The sequence below is a fragment of the Aotus nancymaae genome, unplaced genomic scaffold, assembly GCF_030222135.1.
Source record: "Aotus nancymaae isolate 86718 unplaced genomic scaffold, 86718_ANA_hifiasm-v0.15.2.pri h1tg000079l, whole genome shotgun sequence".
In the NCBI taxonomy this organism is placed as follows: Eukaryota; Metazoa; Chordata; class Mammalia; order Primates; family Aotidae; genus Aotus; species Aotus nancymaae.
The window spans coordinates 20,237,939-20,259,718 of record NW_026988494.1 but is presented as its reverse complement, the minus strand read 5'-3'; the positions used below and the strand labels follow the sequence as shown (position 1 = coordinate 20,259,718).

The 21,780-nt window shown below is 48.5% G+C and overlaps 2 protein-coding genes across 4 annotated transcripts in view; one reads left to right on the top strand and one right to left on the bottom strand.

Moving 5' to 3' along the window:
• Positions 1-9,188, bottom strand: part of XPO7 (exportin 7) — an 85,043-nt gene extending 75,855 nt beyond the window's left edge. For both annotated transcript variants that reach the window (XM_064368794.1, XM_021665115.2), the window contains exon 1: positions 9,062-9,188. In XM_064368794.1, coding sequence (XP_064224864.1) covers positions 9,062-9,079 — 18 coding nt within the window. In that variant the 5' untranslated portion in view covers positions 9,080-9,188. The remainder of the gene's footprint in view (positions 1-9,061) is intronic.
• A 6,935-nt stretch (positions 9,189-16,123) lies between these two features.
• DOK2 (docking protein 2) lies at positions 16,124-21,287 on the top strand. 2 transcript variants are annotated; one of them, XM_012435363.3, is made up of 5 exons: positions 16,124-16,471; positions 17,520-17,801; positions 18,032-18,119; positions 19,158-19,342; positions 20,226-21,287. In XM_012435363.3, exons 1-5 carry the CDS (start codon positions 16,409-16,411, stop codon positions 20,841-20,843), a joined length of 1,236 nt encoding a protein of 411 aa, XP_012290786.1. In that variant the 5' UTR covers positions 16,124-16,408; the 3' UTR covers positions 20,844-21,287. The 2 variants fall into 2 exon arrangements, with proteins under 2 accessions (XP_012290786.1, XP_064224969.1); XM_064368899.1 differs by lacking the exons at positions 16,124-16,471; positions 18,032-18,119 and having other exon boundaries at positions 17,773-17,801.
• Positions 21,288-21,780: the final 493 nt, after the last annotated feature.

The following is a 21,780-nucleotide window of genomic DNA, read 5'->3' as shown; positions in this document are numbered from 1 at the left end:
TTAATCATCAAAGACGTGCAAACTGAAAACACAAGATCCTACTAGAATGGCAAAAGAATGACAATACTAAATGCTGGTGAAGTTATGAAATAACTCGAGGCAGTCATCTTAGAAAACTGACAGTTTCTTTAAAAAACGTAAATATACACAATAAGGCTCAGCCATTCTACTCCCAGGTACTTAAGAGAAATAAAAATATACAGCCAGGCGAGATGGCTCATGCCTGTAATCCCAGCACTTTGGGAGGCTGTGGTGGGCGGATCAGGAGGTCAGGAGATTGAGACCATCCTGGCTAACACAGTGAAAACCCATCTCTACTAAAAATACAAAAAATTAGCCAGGTGTGGTGGTATACGTGTGTAGTCCCAGCTACTAGGGAGGCTGAGGCAGGAGAATCACTTGAACCCGTGAGGCAGAGGATGCAATGAGCCGAGATGGCGCCACAGCACTCCAGCCTAGGAGACAGAACAAGACTGTCTCAAAACAAACAAACAAACAAACAAACAAACAAACAAAAAAACCCCACACATCCAAAGACTGGTATATGAATATTCACAGCACCTTTATTCACAAGGACTAAAAACTGGGAACAACCTGAATGTCTCCAGAAGAGTGAATGGATACATCCAATGTAATATATTCATACAAAGGAATACTTGTCAACAATGAAAAGTAACCAAGCACCGCTATTATGCAACAATGAGAATGAATCTCAGAGTCACTGTGCTGAGTGAAGGAAGTCACAAAACTAAGTCCATTCTATAAAATTCCAGAAAACGCAAACTAATTTATAGCAACAGAAAGCAAAACAGGGTTGTGTGGGGCTGAGAACTGAGGGAGGGAGGGACAGACTGCAAAGAGAAGGAAATGTTCCATATTTTGATCCCGGTGAAGGAGTCACGCGTGTATGTATCTGTCAATTTGCATACTTAAAATGGATGCAGTTTACCGTACATATAAAATTTGAGTAAAAAGAAAAGATCTGATTCCACTGGCATCAGATTTACCCAACAACAATCTTTATGAACCAAATATCCACTTTCGTGAGTGCTGTTTACATTTGAGGTGACGGGTATGGGGGGAATAGATAAGTTGGGCTGGCTGGGTGTGGTGATTCATGCCTGTAATCCCAGCACTTTGGGAGGCTGAGGCAGGCAGATCACCTGAGGTCAGGAGTTCGAGACCAGCCTGACCAACATGGAGAAACCCCGTATCTACTAAAAATTAGCAGGGCATGGTAGTGCATGCCTGTAATCTCAGCTACTCAGGAGGCTGAGGCAGGAGACTTGCTTGAACCTGGGAGGTGGAGATCGTGGAGAGCCGAAATCGCACCATTGCACTCCAGCCTCAGCAACAAGAGCAAAACTTAGTCTCAAAAAAAAAAGTTAGTTTTTAAGTCTCACCCAATAAATGCTATCAATGTTGATGTGAAATGTGCCTCTGGCAACGTCCAGGGTACATAAATAGTAACCTAAACCAAACTGCTCTGAATGGACAGGTTTTAGGAATTCTGTGAAATTAAAACTTCCTGCTCACAACATTCTGCTCTCCCTGTTTGGAGTGTGGCTAACTGCACAATTCCAAGAATTAGTAAATAATCCTTTACATTACAACAAATTTTCATTTGTAACACCTTTGGGATAGTGTCCTTATTTTATTTGAATTGGGGTCTTGCTATGTTACCCAGGCTGGACTTGAACTGCAGGACCCAAGTGATCCTCCCAGCTCAGCTTCCCCAGTAGTTGGGACTACAAGCATGTGTGCCCATGCCTGGCTTATCCTTAAATACTCCCTGTTGCTCAGGTTCAATTGGCCTAAAAACAATTTAATATTGGTTTTATGAAGGCTTAAAGAAAGTTGCTCAGTTCTGGAACATTATCAGTTCAAAATACTAAGACTAAGGAAAACAAGGTCACATTTTCCAGTAAGTTTTATTTAATCCTTAAAATTCTTGGGAATGCCCCAGACTAGCTTTTGACAAGACCTCACAGGGATCCTCAGATGGGTCAATGACAAGCTGAAGATAAAAATATCAACTACTAACACAAAACATTATATCCTAAATAATTTGTGGCTATATACTGGACAAAATTTAGACGATTTTTTTTTTCAACTGAGTAAACATGTATAGATATGTGAAATATACATCATGTTTCCCAGATCTTTTTCAGAGCAAACTATGTTACAGGTTCTTAGAGTTAAGTTAAATTTCATGACTGATTTTAGGCAATGTCTTTTTGGAAGACAGAAATAAAGCACCAAGTTCAGGAGTTAGTGGAGGTGAATGAGGTTAAAAAAAAACCAAACTTTGAAATAATTTTTGCCAAACTCATGACACATGCTTTCAAAATTTTGCAAACAATTCTAAATAGAATTGGAAAAAATCCTAAGAAAACCCTTCATTTCCCTTTTCTTGCCTTAAATACACCCCTTTAAACCATATATTGACTCAAACTTTGGGGCAAATGTGTAGCAGAACTCTCAATTCTTTCTGAGACTGCACACTTTAAATATCACAATTTCTTATGCAAAGTACCAATGAGATCAGCATGCGTCCAACACAAGTTCATATACTTAAAAGCTAAAAGGCCACCACAGTCATAGATTACAATTTCCTGAAGTAGTACAAGGGATATTTTAATTATTTGCTTGTTTTCAGAGGAACCTTGTGTTCCAGGGTAAAATATTTTGATTTTTTTCATCTAACAAATGTTTTTCTAAGAGAGGTTTAAAACCCAGGGGCTTTTAAGTGAGAATCATTTCTCAGCCTACCAGCATCAACATTTGACTAATAAGGTTAATTTCTTGTCCCATAAGAAATGTCTTTCACTGCTTATTGTCCAACTAAGAGACCTCTTTTGTTACTGTTTGGGTCATTAAAAGAGCTCAATTTGCAAGAAGTGCTACAGATGACTAGATCTTACAGAAAAAAACTCTGGGAGTTTAAGAAACTGGGGGTAAAGGAGAGGAAGATAAGATAGGTAAAATGGAAATACTAGTTTGAGCATAAATATTTTAAGAAACTTTACAAATATGTACATATGAATTGAGAACATGGTGGTATACTGGGGAGAGAATCTAAGAAGAATAACTGGAAATCCTATCCAGAATGCCTGAAGTACAAGGGACTTCACAGATCATTTAATCCAGGCTCACAGACCAAACGAGTTTCCCAATTAAATGGCATAACACTATAAAAGGCTTAGCACGGTGCCTGGCATATAACAGACACTCAGTTAATACTGGCATCCCCCCTTCCCTAAGCCCAACCAAGTCACACTCCAGTATGTCTTACAATAATCACCACCACCATGAATATCATCTAAATCTTCCAACATTGAGTTCTCCAGTCTTCCAGGGATACCAGGTCTTTCAGCTTATTTCAAGGAAAATTCCATTACTATTATCTCTATACCTATGTTACCTTGCTTTGGTGAGCATTAAAGGAGATCAATTAATGTTAGGATGAACTTTCCAATTCTGCCTTCTCTTAAACAAATCCTTCCCATTTTATGTCAGGAGTGTGTGTGTCCCTGTGTGCATACACACACGTCTGAAGGGGTGAACAGCCACTGAAGCAAATAACAGAAATATTAGGATCTAGGTTTTTTTTTTTTATAATTCTCCCTTCCCAAGATTTTGATATGTCTCCTGGGTACCAATCCCATTCCATTGAGCATTTCCTGTTAATGAGTCATTATAAATGTGAGGAATGAATGTATTCTTCAGATGTATTGGAATGAGGGAAAAAGATAATGGGGTAGTGACCACCCCCTCATTCAGGGACATGTTGACAAAACCAGTCTCATTACAAATTCACAAATTCACAACTCAATGACCAGGCCTGTTATGATGTTCAATTCAATGTAAGGTCCTTGTATAAATATATCTTGTATTTCTTTCTATGTGTCTGCACAGTAACAAAAATTGGATATTAGCAGATGCTTAAGTGTTCACTATTAATCATCCTCGAGAATTTAATTATTTAAAAATTCAGTTTGCATGTAACTCTCCAGGAACACCTATCATGTTCCTGAACTACCCTTTCAAATCAGTCAAAAAAGAAATACTTGTAAATCAGTTTCTCAATAAAATGCTGTGAGCATTTCATCTAAAAAGGAGCCCATCTCTCAACTCTAGTTACAAGGTTTATGAATGGCCTAAAATTGTAGGTACAATTTTGTGTAGACACATTCTCCCCACCCCTACCAGAGAGAGCAGCAACATAGCTTCCATCACATTCTGAAATAAATCCCCCCAAAGCTGTATAATCACTGCTCTGTACTGCTTCTCCCCCTGGCTTTGAAGCTAAAACTCTCCAGTTACTCAGCGTAAGTTCTAAAAGCAGATTTAAAAATCAAATGACAGGATAGTGGTTAGTGGGGTAGGGTGGTGGGCTACCGGTAGCTGCTGAGAAGGTATCAGGGGGCTTCTGGGGCACTGATAAAATTGGCTTGATTTGGTGGTGTTTATGAAGGAGTATTCATTTTGTGAAAATTCATCAAGGTGAACACTTAACGATTTCTGTATCTGTCTACAGGTACATATTTCAATCAAAAGTTTTTGGGGAAAAAAAAAACGAAGATAGGTCACTTATACAAGTATGTATCATTACGGAATTTAATGAAGTCCTTAAATATGATGCACTAGGAGAGGCCCAGGTGGTAAAGAACTGAAGCCAGTGAGGAACTGAGGCCTGACGAGGCCCACATGAGTAAACCTGAAAGAAGATTCTTTAACCTCAAGTCAAGCCCTGAGATTGACTGCAGCCCGCCGCCCCAGCTGAGAGTTTGACTGCAAATTACAGACCCTGAACCAGAGCCATCTAGTTAAGCCACACCCAGATTCCTAACTCTGAGAAAAATCTGTGAGATAATAAATGTTAGGTGTTTAAAAAAAAGATGCAGTTTCAAAATACTCTCTTCCTTGCACATACTGAAGTGGGTAAAGTAGCCTCAGTAGTTGTACCTACAGAGAGACATTTAGCTTATTGGTTTAAATTGGCAACTTTCCCACCTTGAAAGACTGTGGTACAATATTGCTTTCAAAACCCAACCAAGAAAAAAGAAAATACAGCTGGTGGTTATGAACATCAATTTCTGAATCAAATGGAAGCTAATTTCTCCGTAAGATATAGAACAGAGATGTTCCTGATATTTCTTTCTACACCTCTCTCTAAATTAGAGATTCTTCCATCACTGTACTGTATTTTGTTTTATTGTGTTACGTGTTTGAATGATCCCACATGTACATATACATCCCTTAATTTTTCTCAAGGCTTCTCAGAGGAAATATACTGAAGTCAGAGTAATCAAGTAAATATATATATATATGTTTTAAATACAGACATTTTCAATGTTGTGTTGAATAGGAGTAAAAAAAAATGAAATAAAATACACAAGTATGATTTACATAAACCCACAAAAGAGGTATATCAGGGTGGGAGTGGGTGAGGGGATACAGTTATTTCTTATCACCCAACACAGATGTAGCATGTTTTGAAATCAGTGTATTCTTTCTTGTATCTATGTGTGTGCTCCTGAAGCCTGCCACAAGACCGCATCAGATTTTGACATTTCAGCAGTCTGGCTCCAGTGTCTTTCTCATTCTGAATCCTCTGCAGTGCCCAGCACAGCAAGAGCCTTGCACACACTAAGCATTCTGGTATTAGATGAACTGGAAAAGAGGAAAGTTATTGTTTTTTTTATTTAAAATTTTCAAAACTTGTATGGAACTCCCTTCTCAAAATGGACTACCCATAGCACTTACTTCCTTGCATATTTTTAGAAGCTGAAAAAACTACCATCACTTTTGCTATAATCAGGCCGAATTTTTGCACCCTGCTAAAATTTAACCTGACAGCTGTAATGATTCTTCACAACTCCCCAGAGTTACATTGGCAGTCAATATTTAATTACTGTGCCTGGAATTTAAAACAAACTATGACTTCTTTGTAAATAGTACATTCTGCTAGTATAGTCATAATGCAGAGCCCAGTGAATAACACTTTAGGATCTGGGATAAGACTCAGCACAACATAGTAATTCCAAGAAAATCCTGAATCAGTCTTCGTTTCCATTATAGTATAGTTAATATAATTCATATTAAATAGCATATTTGATGTATAAATTATATTCCTTCCTTTTCCTCTAGAGCTCCTGAACACCAGCTAGCATTATTAAAGTTAACATCTGATTCTTCTTAATCTTTTGCATCACGACTGTTCACTGAGCGTTGTCTTCATCTCTTTACAGTAACTTGCCTATTCAGATACTGAATTCTCCTTCTCTTCATTTAACTTTAGATATGTTTAAAAAAAAAAAAAATGGAAGGAAGGGCACTGAAGATAATTAAACACAAATAAGTTTGATTTTTTTTTCTCCCAGGCAAAGCTTTGTAACCACCCTGTTTTCAGGGTGAAAGTTAGATAAGGTCATCTAAGACCAAGAATAAGAAACCCATCACAGCGAGGAGCTGCTTAAGGCCACTCTTCTACAGACTTGCCTATGACATCAACAGAGCTAAAATGGAAACCAAATATTATAATTTTCCCATTACTAAAGTTTTATAGCACTGAAATCTTCATAAAACACATATCCTTAGAAGAGAGATACCCAAGACATCAGCCGGAGAGAGCCTGAGAATCATATGACACTCAGCCTCAATTATGAAAAAACTGCTCACCCTGGTGGTTCAGAAAAGCACTAGATACATAATGACTCAACTATTTAGTTCTACATATGCAACTCTCAAATAATCACTGTCATGAATCTGTAAGACACTTTTATAAACTTCACGTTTGATCAGTGTTATGAGAAAAATATCCCCTCCCCCCCACTCTTCTCCCAATGCATTGCCGACTGGTCTTTAATGAATCCTTTATTTACTCATTCTACCTAGGGAAGGTGTATCTTTTTCAAAGGAAGGTTTTCTGCCACAATAAAGTACCACTTTAAAGTCTGTGAGTGCCCCATATTATTAACACTTAGTGGTCTAACAAAGAAAAGCAGTATCCCATTCTCCCCTAAAGAGAAATAAATTCACTCACAAACTAACCCTGTTGATATGAAGACCACCAAGTACTAATTTAGACCAACAGATTACAGCTCTTAAAAGTAAATAAAGAGTACAAATAAAACACTGATCAACGTGCTCCCCTTTGTTTTGAAAAGCTAATAAATTCTTACTTTCATAGATTTTTGGGTGAGTGGGAGAACATCTTACTAAAAATAAGACAGACCTTCCTTGGAGCAACAAATGCTGTGAAGATTGCTTTAATGCATCTTGACTTTAACAGGAATAACAACCTTTTTGCTTCAAAAATATGGGAGAGATCACATTAAGAGATATTTCTTTACAGGAAATAGCAAATAGCACGATGTATGTTCATAAAAGTACAGACTCCCTCTGCATTCCAGACCATTGTTCGGAAAGGCTATCTATTCAAAGCTTGTTCCAGAATGCTCATAGACACCCTCCCACCCCCAGCAAGGAAGCGCACTGGACCTGAACTCCAAAGACTTTGGGCCACTTAGCCTTACCTTAAGCAAATCTCATTATCATTCTTGTGCTTTGGTTTTTGTTCCTTTAAATGACAGAAGTAACTCCTGCCTACTGATTCTTTCAAGATGCAGGAAATTTTTAAAAATCACATAAAATCTCTCACCTTTCTTAGAAATGGCTGCTATAAAACTCATGGTGTTACACTAATATTATTGTCACCTTGTATCAACCTTTATTGCCACTTCTGAATTAAGCCAGGATGCTGGCTTTAAAACACAAATCCCGTGGTTTTTTCATCTGTGGTTATGTTTCTTGCTGACAACTTGTCCCGCACACTAAGAAGATCTACTCTACTGATCTCTCGCCAGAAAATTAAGTTTCATTTAGTCCCTTCTCTCCAATCAAAGAAAGGGACAGAAGTCACACCACTCCAGATTCTTGTAGACATATTAGGAATGAGATCATTCTTTTTACTTGAGGAATGATGCCACAGAGTATAAAGGCGGCACTTCTTGCCCTGTAATTTTTACTTAATAACACAAAACCTGTGCAGCTGGCTACCTAGAAAACTGGAAGGTTCCCCACAATGGATGTGCATCAATAACTGTCATAAAAATATCAGATCTCCGGCAGAGATAGGAAAAACTTTAGCTTGCAAGAAATTAACCCTGCAGTCCTCCAGCTGCTACTGGGTTCGGTATGGGCTGCCCCTTTCTAGGGCCTGTGCCTGTCTTTAAGGCAAGTGGCCTGGCCCCAGAGCACGCTCGGGGCAGCTCTAGAGCCTAATCAAGCCCCTCCCGAGCAGCGTCTGCACCCAACCCTGGATCTCTCATTTCAGACACACCCCCCTCCAACCCGTGTTTCATAGGAGGTGTGGGTGCTCAACTCCTTCACTGTGGCTAGGGGGACGCGAGGGGAGGCGGGCCGAGGCCTCAGCACCCATTTTGGAGGACCGGGGAGCTCGGCCCTTCGGGCTGTGCGATTTGGTGTGTCGGAGCGGAGGCGCATCCGTGGGAGGGAGAAGGAGGCCGGCGTTGCGAGGGGGAGGGGGGGCGTCTCTCGTATTCGGGGGCGTGAAAGGAAGGCGGCGGGAAAGACTCCGGAGAGAGAGGTTTATCAGAGCTAGGTTTCCTTTTTGTTATCTGTTGAGGGATGGCGGGCGTCATGGGGGCGTCCCCCGCAGGACAGAGTCAGCAAGGGGGTTCCCCTTGCTTCACCGTGGGGCGCGGGGGTCCCGAGGACTTGACGGAGGCCTCCCCCGGGCGCGAAGACAGTGACTGACGAGCGTTAAGGGCTGCGCGCGCTGGGATGCCAGCTCCTGCCCCTGCACCCCGGGCGCGAGGCGTGGGACCGGGTGGGAGGGGACGGAGGAGGCCCCCGGCCCGGGAGGCGGGAAAGGCCCCGTGGCTCCGGGACGGGCGGCGGCTCCAGAGCCCCGAGTGGCGGCGGCGCGGGCCTGGCGATCCCCGAGCCGGTTGGCGCCTTGTGGGCCGCGTGAGCCCCCCACTCCACTCCCCGCTCTCCGTGGCCGCCCCCTCCCCCCCGCGGCTCCTCTCACCTGCACATGATCCGCCATTTTGCTCCATTCATGCTCCTCTCCGGCCCCCCCTCCCCCCCAGCGCGCACCTCGGCCGGGGCCGCTGCCGCCGCCGCCGCCGACGCCGTCGCCGCTGCGCCTGCGCGCTGGGGGCTCGTCGCGCTACGCTCGTGGCGTAGCGCCTCTCGGTTGCGCAGGCCCAGGTGGCCCGGGCCGTGGTTGGAGAATGCGCAGCACCGCTGGGACGGCGTAAAGGCGCGGGCAACGTCAGCGGCCCGGAGACGCCGGGTGGGAGGAAGGAGCGGGCCGGGGAAGCGCGAAGGAGGGGTGGTTGGGGGAACAAAGCTTTGTTTACATGGTTTTTAAAGGGACCGCGCTCGCTCCGGCTGGCGGCCGCTGGAGTGGGAGTTGGCGCTGCCTTCTTTTCGTCTGCGTGGTGAGGACTCCTGGATGGGGGCCGGGTTCTGTCCCCGCCCCGGGACCCCTGCACCCAGTGGCTTCATCTCTTCCCAACCGTCTTCCCGGTTGACTCGCTCCTGGACGCCTCCCACCCCCACCCCACCGTGTGGCTACGGTGACCCCACACCCAGGAGGGGTCTTCCGGGGCGTCCGCGCCCCTACCCCACCTAGGCTGTCTGCGGGATTCCTTACTTTCCAGTGCCATCTTCTCAGCGGGGGCCAAATCTGTGCTTCTGTCTGTCTCGCTTTCTGGACCAGAGCCATTGCTCTCTGGTCTGTATTTCACCAGCAACCCCAGTGGTTGATCTCGTGTTTTTCATTTCTGTCCTTTCGTCCTTGATAAACATTCATGGAAATAAGCACCGAATAGCGGTGATGATCAAAACATACGAAGACACAGTCCTATCTCCCAAAAACATTGTTATCGTCACCAATACTCTAGGCTGTCACCCGAGAGGGGTCAGATGCTGGGAGAGGCGGCGGGGCTGGTGGTTAGGACCCCTAGGCTCGGCCATGTGGAGGTATGAGTGGGGAAGCCATCTCTCTGGGTCAGATGAGGTCAGCCCTGTATGCTGAGGCCAATTCCAGTCTTTCTCACTAGGAATTATCTGTTAGATAATGCCGGTTCCCGTTTTCTTTTGGATTCCACTGTGGCTTCCATTCAAGGCCCCCAGATTAGATCATAGCTGGATTCAGAGAGCATTGATTGTTTGAAGTTTGTATTTACTGGGGGCTACCATCATATGCAAATGATGGTGGTAGTGAATTACACACCCTTCGTGGATGTGGTGGACCAGTGCTCAGCATTCATTTCAACTTCCGTCCTCCTGGTGGGTCTTCCTGGTTTGCAAAGGTAGGGCACCTGGAAACTACGTTTCCCAGACTTCCTTGCAGTTAGGGTTCTGTATGCAAGTTAAGCTCTTCCAATTAGGCTGACTCAGAGAAGATTTAAGAGGCAGAGCTTTTGACTGTTGCTTCTACCAAGGATAGACCTTTTGAGATGTTGGGTTTTTGTTTTTCCCAAAAACCTTTTAGTGTCCAGTCATTAGCTCTCAAGTATAAAGAGGCAGGGTGGTGGGGTCAGTGGCTTTCTGAACCTGGCATCGGGAAATGGTATATTCTCAGAGTCACAATTGCAATGGAAATTCTTTGGATTCCCTACTGGACTGGGTAGAGGTAACAGTTTCACGGTGGGCCAGGCCCAAATTTCTGTCCACCCCCACTTCCCCTCCACCCCTGCATCCCAACCTCCCCGTGTTTCTCCCTGTGTCTTCCCTTTCTCAGTAAATGATACCACCATTCATCCAGTTGCTCCAAATACACACTCAAGAGTTGATTCTTCAAGTCTTATCAGTCCCCAATGTGCAAGTCACCAAGTCCTGTTGAATCTATATCTAATGTATACCCAAATATGACCACTTCTCCATCCATCTCCACTGTTAACACCTTGATCCAAGCTACCATTACATTTCTCCCGTGCTCTGGTAACAGATTCCTAATTAATTTCCCTGATTCCTGTCTTGCCTCTTGATAATCCATTTTCCACATAGGTGGCTGCAGAACATTTATTTATTTATTTTGAGATGGAGTCTCACTCTGTCACCCAGGCTGGAGTGCGTGGTGCAATCTCAGCTCACTGTAACCTCTGCCTCCCCGATTAAAGCAATTCTCCTGCCTCAGCCTCCCCAGTAGCTGAGATTACGTGCGCCCAGCACCACACGGCTAATTTTTGTATTTTTAGTAGAGACAGGGTTTAACCATGTTGGCCAGGCTTGTCTGGAAGTCCTGACCTCAGGTTATCCGCTTGCCTCAGCCTCCCTAAGTGCTGGGATTACAGGTGTGAGCCACTGGGCCTAGCCAGTGGCTTTAAAATCATAATTCAGATAATTTACACTCCTACTTAAAATCCTTAAGTGGCCGCACGTTGCATTTAGAATCTGAATCCTTGCTGTGGCCCGAGAGGTACATATGAGCCAACCTCATCTGTACCAAGCCCCCGCTGGCAAAATGTTCTGTGGTCATTCCGGCCTTGCAGTTCTGCAAAGCCAGGGTCTTCCTGCCTCAGGGGCTTTACACTTGCAGTACCTTCTGCCTGGTTTGGTTTTCCTTCAGATCTTGCAATGGCTGGTTCACTCTCCTCAAGGACTTTTCAGCTCACTTGTCACCTCCTCAGAGAAGCTTTTCTCACCACCCTCTTGAAAGTTGTCCCCTGTGCCTATCGCTATCACAGCATTGATCACTATCCAAAACTACATATTTCCTCTTTGTCAGTCTCTTCAACTAGAAGCAGATATAGTGTAAACAAGGATTCTGTTTATGTTGTATCCCTAGCACCTCTGCACAGAGTAGATGCTCAATAAATAATCATTGAGGCCAGGCATGGTGGCTCACGCCTGTAATCCCAGCACTTTGGGAGGCTGAGGTGGGTGGATTACTTGAGGTCAGGAGTTCAAGACCAGCCTGGCCAACATGGTAAAACCCCATCTTTACTAAAAATAAAAAAAGTTAGCTGGGCGAGGTGGCTCACACCTGTAATCCCAGCAATTTGGGAAGCTGAGGCGGGCAGATCACCTGAGGGTGGGAGTTTGAGACCAACCTGACCAACATGGAGAAACCCTGTCCCTACTAAAAATACAATATTAGCCAGGCATAGTGGTGCATGCCTGTGATCCCAGCTACTCGGGAGGCTGAGGCAGGAAAATCGCTTGAACCTGGGAGGTGGAGGTTGTGGTGAGCTGAGATCATGCCATTGCCCTCCAGCCTGGGCAACAAGAGTGAAACTCCATCTCAAAAAAAAAAAAAAAAAAAAAATTAGCTGGGCATGGTGGTGCGCACCTGTAATCCCAGCTACTCGGGAGGGTGAGGCAGAAGAATGGTTGGAACCCAGGAGATGGGGGTTGCAGTGAGCCAAGATCGTGCCACTGCATTCCAGCCTGGACGACAGAGTGAGACTCCATCTCAAAACATAAAATAAATTTTAAAAATTGTGGAATATATTAGCTTCTTTGTGTCTCATTCCAGGGTGCACGTGGGTTTCATATGAAGACATAAAGTGTTCTAAATATTATGTTACTGTTAGGTAACATAATTATTATGTTTAAGTTACATTACATTATGTTATATTATGTTACAGGCCCTTCCTCTCAGAGGGTTTCTAGAACTAGGTTCTCCCTTTCCTTAGTACTGAGAAAAGTGGTAGACATTTTTTTTTTTTTTTTTTTTTTTTTGAGACGGAGTCTCACTCTGTCGCCCAGACTGGAGTGCAGTGGCACGATCTTGGCTCAAACCTCCGCCTCCCAGGTTCAGGCAATTCTCCTGCCTCAGCCTCTTGAGTAGCTGGGTTTACAGGCATGTGCCACCACACCCAGCTAATTTTTGTATTTTTTTAGTAGAGACGGGGTTTCACCATGTTGGTCAGGCTGGTCTTGAACTCCTGACCTCATGATCCACCCACCTTGGCTTCCCAAAGTGCTGGGATTACAGGTGTGAGCCACCACGCCTAGCAGAAAACTGATAGACTTAATGGAGAAAGGGTAGGGGCTACAAATGAAACTCAAGAGACTGGCATTGTCCTCCTCCCCCCACAGTCAGGGACTACTGAGGATGGAAGGGGCAGGGAGGGGATCCTTCAGAATACATGCTCACTGATTTCTTCGCTCCGTCCTTTACCCTTCTCAGGGCCACGTCATTTCTCTGCCCGTCCTGTACCTACTTTCCTGTTTGTGCCCAGAGCTACCCCTTAGCTAGCTTCTGTACCTGCATATCATTTGAGGGTTACCTAATCACCAAGCCTGCCCAAGGAGTCAGACACAGCCTCCTCTTCTTTTCTTGCCCCAAAGACAAGGTCCCAAGCCCTCTTATGTTAGGATTGGGTTGCTAATCACTGCAGCATAATAGTAACAAAAAGTTGCAAAGTTCTTGGAGCTGTGGTTCCTGACTCCTGCTGAGAGAAACCATTGAAAAGGACAGGGTCCCAGTGGTTTAGAATGAGCCACAGGTGGGGTTTGGAGTGCCTCTTCCTTTCCTTAAAAACAAAGGGAAGCCAAGAGGCATCCTAAACTCCTTTACAATGCTTTTTCTTCTGAGGCAAAGTCTCGCTCTTGTCCCCCTAGGCTGGAGTGCAGTGGCCCGATCTTGGCTCAGTTCGACCTCTGCCTCGTGGGTTCAAGCGATTCTCCTGCCTCAGCCTACTGAGTAGCTGGGATTACAGGTGCCTGCCACCACACCTGGCTAATTTTTGTATTTTTAGTAGAGACAGGGTTTCACCATGTTGGTCAGGCTGGTCTTGAACTCCTTACCTTAGGTGATCTGCCCGCCTCAGCCTCCCAAAGTGCTGGGATTACAGGCGTGAGCCACTGCGCCCGGCATACAATGCTTTTTCTACACATCTGGTGCCTGCGGATCCTCAGGGCATATAATTCTCTGCGTTTCTTCTGTGTCTTGGAGCAATGTCTCTGGGCTCCTGCTCAAAGGGTTTCCCTGTGGCTAGGCAGAAGGTACTGGGGTTATTGCTTCTACTTCAGGGTCCCCACAAATCCTGCTAGGGACAGTTGAAGGGGCCTAGAAGGACTGCAAGGGTGTTACTCTTGGTATATGCTCTGCCGCCCTATCTTCTGCAGACAACGGCAACTGGAGAACTTCTCCAGCTTCCATAGGCAAGGGATGACATAGGGTGTCTGGATTGCCTGGGGTTCCGGCCTCTGGGTTTAAATAGCTTTCAAGTAATCTGGTAAGCTGGGGTGCCCCCCTGTGGTTCCGAGTGGAATGTGTCTGTTTTACCTTCAGGGAAGGCGATCAGAGTAGCAGGGGACATTCTCTGCTATTCAGTGTGGTTTGGCCCACTCACCACCAGTAGGATCTCAGGGCTCATTCCAGACCTACTTTATTGGAATCTGCACTTTTTTTTTTCAGTTGGAGTTTTGCTGTCGCCAGGCTGGAGTAGCACCATCCCAGCCCACTGCAATCTCCGCCTCCCGGGTTCAAGCAGTCTTCTGCCTCAGCCTCCTGAGTAGCTGGGACAACTGGCGTGCGCCACCACACCCAGCTAATTTTTGTATTTTTAGTAGATATGAGTTTTCACCATGTTGGCCAGGATGGTCCCGATCTCTTGACCTCATGATCTGCCCGCCTCGGTCTCCCAAAGTGCTGGGATTTACAGGTGTGAGTCACCACATCCAGGCCAGAATCTGGACTTTTAACAAGATCTACATGTTAGAGTTTGGAAGGCACTGCTCTGGCAGCCCCCAGGGTGGCCCTAAAGCCCTCCTCTTCTCACTCCCTGAGCCAGAGACCATGCAGCTCCCAGGCAGAGTTGACTCTCCTTATGGACTAAAGAGGAAGATTAGGCCACATCCCATTTCCATACAACTACCCACTTTCCAAGGTGTGCTTTTCCCAAAACAGCATCCTTGGTTCTCCCTTGAGCTTTAGATCAACCTCTTCCAACCCAGGCATCAGGGTGGGGGGCGGTGAGCTTGAAGTGACTCAGCCCTGTCCTCGCAGAGCTCGTGACATTCATCTTTTCAAGCTGATTTGCTCCACGGCATGTACAGCAGGCCTGAGCTGTGCACGGTGCTCTCGCTCCTTGCCAGGGTAACTGAACCCTTGTGGGAGAGGAAATGGGCCTGTGTATATAAGCACTTGTTATGGAATGAACTCCAAGAGAATGAACTGCTGGTCTGAGCCTCAGTTTTTTCCAGCATTTCTGCACCGTGCCTCTATGCAGATTGCTTCTCTAAACCATCTGGCTTTAAGCTAAACTTCTCTGAGCAGCTTGGATTTCCCTAAAGCAATGGGTCTTCTTGCATGGATCTGGCTTCCATTTAGGGGCCTGCAAAATGCTGAATCAGGAGCCCTGGTCTCTCCTTCTTCCTCTGCCGCTGAACTAGCTCTGTGACCTCAGGCAAGATGCAAATAAGTGTGTTCACACCTGCCCTGCCTTTGTCAAGGGATAGAGTGGCTGATAAAAGTGTGGGCCTGGAAACTTTGGGAGCTATGAAGCATTTTTGGCAACTATGAGGCATTTTCAAAATATATATGAAAATGATTGCTATTGAAACTTAAGATAATTTGCAGATGAAACCTAAGCACCTTTCTAATGCTCAAGAATGCTGGAAAGAAGGCAAAAATCTAGCAGTTGAGGTGTACTTGGGGAGTCAGTTACTTCTCGGAGATGATCATGTTTCTACAATCTTTACAGGGTTGGTGTAAGTGTGCGCTCTTGGCAGGCAGGGAGTGCTCCCATGTAGTTAAATGGTGGCACTTCTCTCTCTGTGTGTGTGTGTGTGTGTGTGTGTGTGTGTGTGTGTATGTATGTATGGGAAAGTGGTGTCTGGTTAGGCCCACATGAGCTGTCTTATGTGTCTCTGTGCCATGTCGTGTGTGTGGTTCACCTGTTAGAGTTGAGAAGCCTGGTTTTGTGGCCTCAGATAAGTTCCTCAGTCTTTCCCAGCCTCGGTTTCCTTATATGTAACTTAGTGGTTTGTCCCTTCCAACTTGCATACAGCTTGAGGTGGGGCCCTTCTGCTGTTGGTTTCACTGTCTAATTTGGTTTCTGGGTCTCTGTTCCAGCAGGCCAGCCTCTCTGCTGGTGCCTCCCTGTGCCAACTTCTGTACCTGAATTGTTGCTCACTGAAGAGCTGGCACTTGCATTTTTGGAAATTGTCTGTAACTCACTGGAAATGCAGGAAGCTTGAGTATAAAACTCACTCAGAAAAAACACACACACACACTCAGAAGAAACCACAGGGCCTATCAGCCTGTCGTCATCGAGCAGACTAGAATAGTGTAGAAAACTCTAGGCAGAGAGGAAATGAACTTCAGAGAAGGGGAACACACAGCTGAGAAGACAGAGGAGAGGGCAGTAGTGAAGGAGAGAGCTGAAGCCAGGGGCTCCGAGATGGTCAGAGGATGGGAGACGGGGCAGTGAAGCAGGGCTTCCTGTATCTTCAGCAGCAGCAGACGTTTGGAAAGGTAGGAGTGAGGCTGGGCTGGGGCTGGGGAGGGGGTGGGCCTGGAGGGCTGCTAGAAATTCCTGGGGTGCAGAGAGTTTCATATTCAAAACCCTTATAGGTGTGACTGTGCACCCACCAAGTCAGACTCAAAGCTCAACCTTGGGAGGGCTCTTTCCCTACCAGACGCTGTCTCCTGAACCAGGCCCCAACCAGGTCCCAAACTGTGCTCTTTGCTGAGGGCTGTTTGCCCTGGGTGGGGGTAGGGGGGATGTGCTGGCTTCATCTCTGGCCTCTTTTGCTCTTTTACTCTGTGTTGGCTTCTTTTCACAGGACATCTTGGAAAGGAATGGGAAGGGCAGCTGGAGGGACAGTTTAGGATGACGGGAGTGGTTCCTTCCCCACTCTAGTGGGGTGCATGTGGCTGGTGTTCATGCATGGGGCCTCTGGGGGCCGGGACCCAGCCAGCTGTCCATCCTCTCTCTCCTTCCCTGGCCTCCTTGAACCAGGAAGTCCTCATCCCCCAGCTGACCAACACTAGGGGCACACCTGTCTCTCTCTCATGGCCCAACCTATCAAGCAGTGAGGCAGCAAAGTTCAGGAGGGTGGAGAGACATTGCTGGAGTATGGGGCCTTCTTCAGGACTTGGCACAGAAGGAGAATGTGGTCTCCAGGCCAGGCCACATGCTGCCCTCTTCACTCCCTCCTCTGGGCTTTGGCCACTGCCCGGCTTTCCTCCCTGGGACTGGAGTCCGCTGGGGTTGGCCCGTTTGGCTTCTTGCAGCTTGCTTTGGGCTTATTCCCGTGTTGCTTTCTGCCTGGGCAGTCTGTGCTCCTGCTCGTGGACCTCGTTCTCAGGGCTGGCGGCTGATCTCCGATTTTCTGATTCCTGCAGTCTCTGTCCTCTTCTCTGCCTCCCTGGGTCTCCTGTGATCTTCACCTCTCTCTCCCCATCTCCCGTGGCTGCCCTGGTCCCCCTCCCACTGTTCCTCTTCTCCCCTTGAGTCACGATCTCCCCCCGTCTCTGGGTGGCCCCCTCTGGGCCCTCGCCTCCCACGCCTCTGGCTCAGAAATGGCGCCGCTTCGGGGCCGCACTGTATGGAGAGTCAGACTGCGCCTTGGCCCGGCTGGAGCTGCAGGAGGGCCCGGAGAAGCCACGTCGGGGTGAGGCTGCCCGGAAGGTCATTCGCCTCAATGACTGCCTGCGGGTGGCCGAGGCCGGCGGAGAGGCCAGCAGCCCCCGGGACACCAATGCCTTCTTCCTGGAGACCAAGGAGCGCCTGTACCTGCTGGCGGCCCCCACTGCGGAGCGCAGCGACTGGGTGCAGGCCATCTGCCTCCTGGCCTTCCCCGTGAGTCACCCTGGGGTGCAGAAGGGGCAAGGGGGCGTGCAGGCCAGGGTGTTAGATGCTTCCTGTGGGCAGGTGTTAGAGGAGTCAAGGTCAGGGTGCTTCCTTGAGAGGGGGACCTGAACCCAGTGCGCAGATAGAGCCAGCAGGCTGGGGTGCCCTGCAAGGAGGCCTGGGTCAGAGGGGGGCCTGGGGATCGGGGAAGGTGGTGAGACCTGGGGCCTCCTTCCCAGGGGCAGAGGAAGGAGCTCTCGGGGCCAGAGGGAAAGCAGAGCCGGCCGTGCATGGAGGAAAATGAATTGTACAGCTGCGCGGCCACAGGTGAGGGGCGGGGGCTGCCCTGCTGTCTCCGGGCGCTCTCCCCAGGGTGAGGTGAAGAGGAGGTGTGGGCCAGCTAGCTGCTGGCCCGGAGTCTTCCTGCCTTGTGGTTACCCCCAGCTGGGGCCAGCCACCTTATCAGCCTCTCTGCTTCACTTCCGGGTACAGCCCAGCATAGGGGAGCCTGGCCTGCCTTGAGTCTCTCCCTTGGTTCATCCCATCTTACCTAGGGCCTGCTGGTGGGAGAGGGGAAGGCTAGGGGCCCAGGTGTTGCCTTTTTATTTTTATTTTTGAGGTGGAGTTTTGCTCTTGTACCCCAGGCCAGAGTGCAATGGCCTAATCTCAGCTCACTGCAACCTCCACCTCCCAGGTTCAAGTGATTCTCCTGCCTCAGCCTCCTGAGTAGCTGGAATTTCAGGTGCATACCACGCCCAGCTCATTTTTTTGTGTTTTTAGTAGAGACAGGGGCTTCACCATGTTCATGAGGCTGGTCTTGAACTCTTGACCTCAGGTGATCCACCCACCTCGGCCTCCCAAAGTGCTGGGATTACAGGCATGAGCCACCGCACCCGGCCCAGGTGCTGCTTTTGAGGAGCTGCTGGAGGGAGAAGAAGCTTTCAACTGCCTTCCATCTAAGCTCCACCACCCTGGGCCCTGGCAATGGGAGGGCAGGGCCAGGCTTCACCTGCAGCTCTGACCGTAGGGATTGGGGAGGTGACTGGTTTGGGGTGACAGAAGGGGTGGGGAAGACAAGACTGTGGCTCTGGCAACAGGGGGCAGGAAGGATGTGGGCATGAGGTTGGGGTGGATGTGGGTAGGGGCATGAGGCCTACTAGGGTAGGGGGTGGAGGTACCTGGCCTTTTGGGGAGTATGACCTGGCACAGAGCAGCTCAGCCTCCAAGACCCAGACAGGAGGTCATGAGTATGTGGATAATATTCTTTCTAGAAAACTTCTGGCACACTCATTTAGAACGGGGCAGTGGTGAGGCAGCCCAGCTCTTGCCCATTAACTGCTTCCGCCTTCTCTCTCTTCTCCCCAGTTGGCCCCCGCAAGGAATTTGCTGTGACCATGAGATCTACAGAAGCCAGCGAGAGGTGCCACCTGCGGGGGTCCTACACCCTCCGCGTGGGGGAGAGTGCCCTGGAGCTGTGGGGTGGGCCTGAACCAGGGACCCAGCTATACGACTGGCCCTACAGGTTTCTGCGGCGCTTTGGGCGGGACAAGGTGAGTGGGAAGCTGCATCGGGCTGGGTTGGGAGAAAGGATAAGCTACGAAATAAAAGTGGGTGATCAGGGAGAGGCAGAGGAGGCCAGACGAGTCCGAGGAAGCCATCAGAGGTAGAGAGGATGGTGGCGAGGAGGAGGCGGGAGGAAGCAAAGGCAGAGAATAAAGGCCAGTGGAAGAGAAGCATCGAGGGGATGGGAGAGACCAGGAGAGGGAGACGGAGTGAAGCAAAGAAGAGGAGAGTGACAAGGTGGTGGAAGTGGAGGAGAAGGGAGTAGGAAGGAGAATGAGAAGAGGTGGAGAGACCGTGGAGGGGTGAACAGCGGCTGAACTAGTGCCTGGCTCCATCCTTGAATGGGGGGCAGTGAGCAGGAAGGGCCTGGAGACAGGAGAGGAGAGAGCCAAGTCTCTGCTTGTAGGGAAAAGCACAGAGGGCTTGCAGAGGAGGCTCCAGCAGTTCCGGTGAAGGGAAGCTGGAGGTCCCAGGGCTTGGGTTAGAGATAGGGTTTAAGAAGGCATCCCTGGGTCAGGCGCGGGGGCTCAGCCTGTAATCCCAGCACTTTAGGAGGCTGAGGCGGGCAGACCATGTGGTCAAGAGATCAAGACCATCCTGACCAACATGCCAAAACCCTGTTTCTACTAAAAATACAAAAATTAGCCGGGTATGGTGGAGCATGCCTGTAGTCTCAGCTACTCAGGAAGCTGAGGCAGGAGAATCACTTGAACCCAGGAGGTAGAGTGAGCTGAGATCACACCACTGTACTTCAGCCTGGTGACAGAATGACCCTCCATCTCAAAAAAAAAAAAAAAGAAAGAAAGAAAGAAAGAAAGAAAGCATCCCTGCCCTGTAGCTGGCCGATAACCTCCTTTCTCCCTGGCCTAGGTAACCTTTTCCTTCGAGGCAGGCCGGCGCTGCGCCTCTGGAGAGGGCAACTTTGAGTTTGAAACCCGGCAAGGCAATGAGATCTTCTTGGCCCTGGAAGAGGCCATCTCTGCCCAGAAGAATGCCACCCCCGCTGCACCCCAACCCCAGCCAGCCACAATCCCCGCCGCACTGCCCCGGCCTGAGAGCCCCTACTCCCGGCCCCATGACTCACTGCCGCTGCCTTCACCCACCACACTGGTGCCTGCTCCACGGCCTCAGGGCCCGGAGGGGGAGTATGCCGTGCCCTTCGATGCGGTGGCCCGTTCCCTGGGACAGAACTTCAGGGGCATCTTGGCAGTCCCTCCGCGGCTCTTGGCTGACCCTCTGTACGACAGCATTGAGGAGCCCCCGCCCCCTCGACCCGACCACATATATGATGAGCCCGAGGGAGTGGCTGCCCTGTCCCTGTATGACAGCCCGCAGGAGCCCCAGGGTGAGGCCTGGAGGAGGCAGGCAACAGCTGAAAGGGACGCTGGTGGCCTCCAGCATGTCCACCCAGCTGGGCAGGATTTCTCTGCCTCTGGCTGGCAGCCAGGAACCGAATATGACAATGTTGTACTTAAGAAAGGCCCGTAGTGACAGAGGCAGCAGAGGGATGACCCACCACCTCCCATCCCTGGCTTCTGCTGGTGACTCCTCATGGCCACAGCATCAGAAGACCCTCCTCTGCCTCTCTGGAGCCCGAGGCCTGGCCTGCCTTCCTTGGGGCTGAAACACTGCCTCTCCCAGGGCCTGCTGGGTGAGTCACCATCCCAAAGCAGGAAGGGTGCCCTGGAGGACCCACCCTCCTCCCACTCTTTTTCCACTTCCTCCTCTTTCTTTCCCCAGCTGAGGGGGAACCTGGGGCATTTAGGGCAGAGGATAAAAGGATGTCAGCAGTTGCCTGAGCTGCTTGGCTGTGCAGGCCTCCTGACTGCTGATGGCCACTTCAGGGACAGCCCCGGCCCAGGCACCCAGGTGGGTGGCGGCAGCTTCCTCAGCTTTCAGATTTCTCAGTGGCATTAAAGCATTTTGGAAACATTTTTTGTGTGGCATGAATGCTGTGGGGGTGAAGACTCCAACTGACCACTCTTGATGACATCCTCTCCCAGCTGCAAGGTGCCCCCGGGGCCTAGGCTGGGCTCCAGTAATCTCACAGAGGCCCATAGGAGTCAGGGTACCCAGGCCAGGTGTGGTGGCTCACACCCGTAATTCCAGCACTTTGGGAGGCTGAGTTGGGTGGATCACGAAGTCACACATTCAAGACCGGCCTGGCCAACATAGTGAAACCCCATCTCTAAAAAATTAGCCAGGCATGGTGGCAGGTGTCTGTAATCCTAGCTACTTGGGAGGCAGAGGCAGGAGAATTGCTTGAACCTGCAAGGCGGAGGTTACAGTGAGCCGGGACTGTGCCATCACACTCCAGCCTGGGTGACAGCGCGAGACTCCATCTCAAAAAAAAAAAAAAAAAAGAAGTCAGGGTACCCTGAGAACAGTGTTTAAGCATGTCTCCCATTTGCTGGGATAAGGTCAA

Excerpts from the sequence above, each read along its gene's own strand:
- DOK2 (XM_012435363.3), top strand. The coding sequence starts at position 16,409 with ATGGGAGACGGGGCAGTGAAGCAGGGCTTCCTGTATCTTCAGCAGCAG. Across the intron at positions 17,802-18,031 it reads TCTGCCTCCTGGCCTTCCCC|GGGCAGAGGAAGGAGCTCTC; the intron begins GTGAGTCACCCT and ends CCTCCTTCCCAG. Across the intron at positions 18,120-19,157 it reads GTACAGCTGCGCGGCCACAG|TTGGCCCCCGCAAGGAATTT; the intron begins GTGAGGGGCGGG and ends TCTTCTCCCCAG.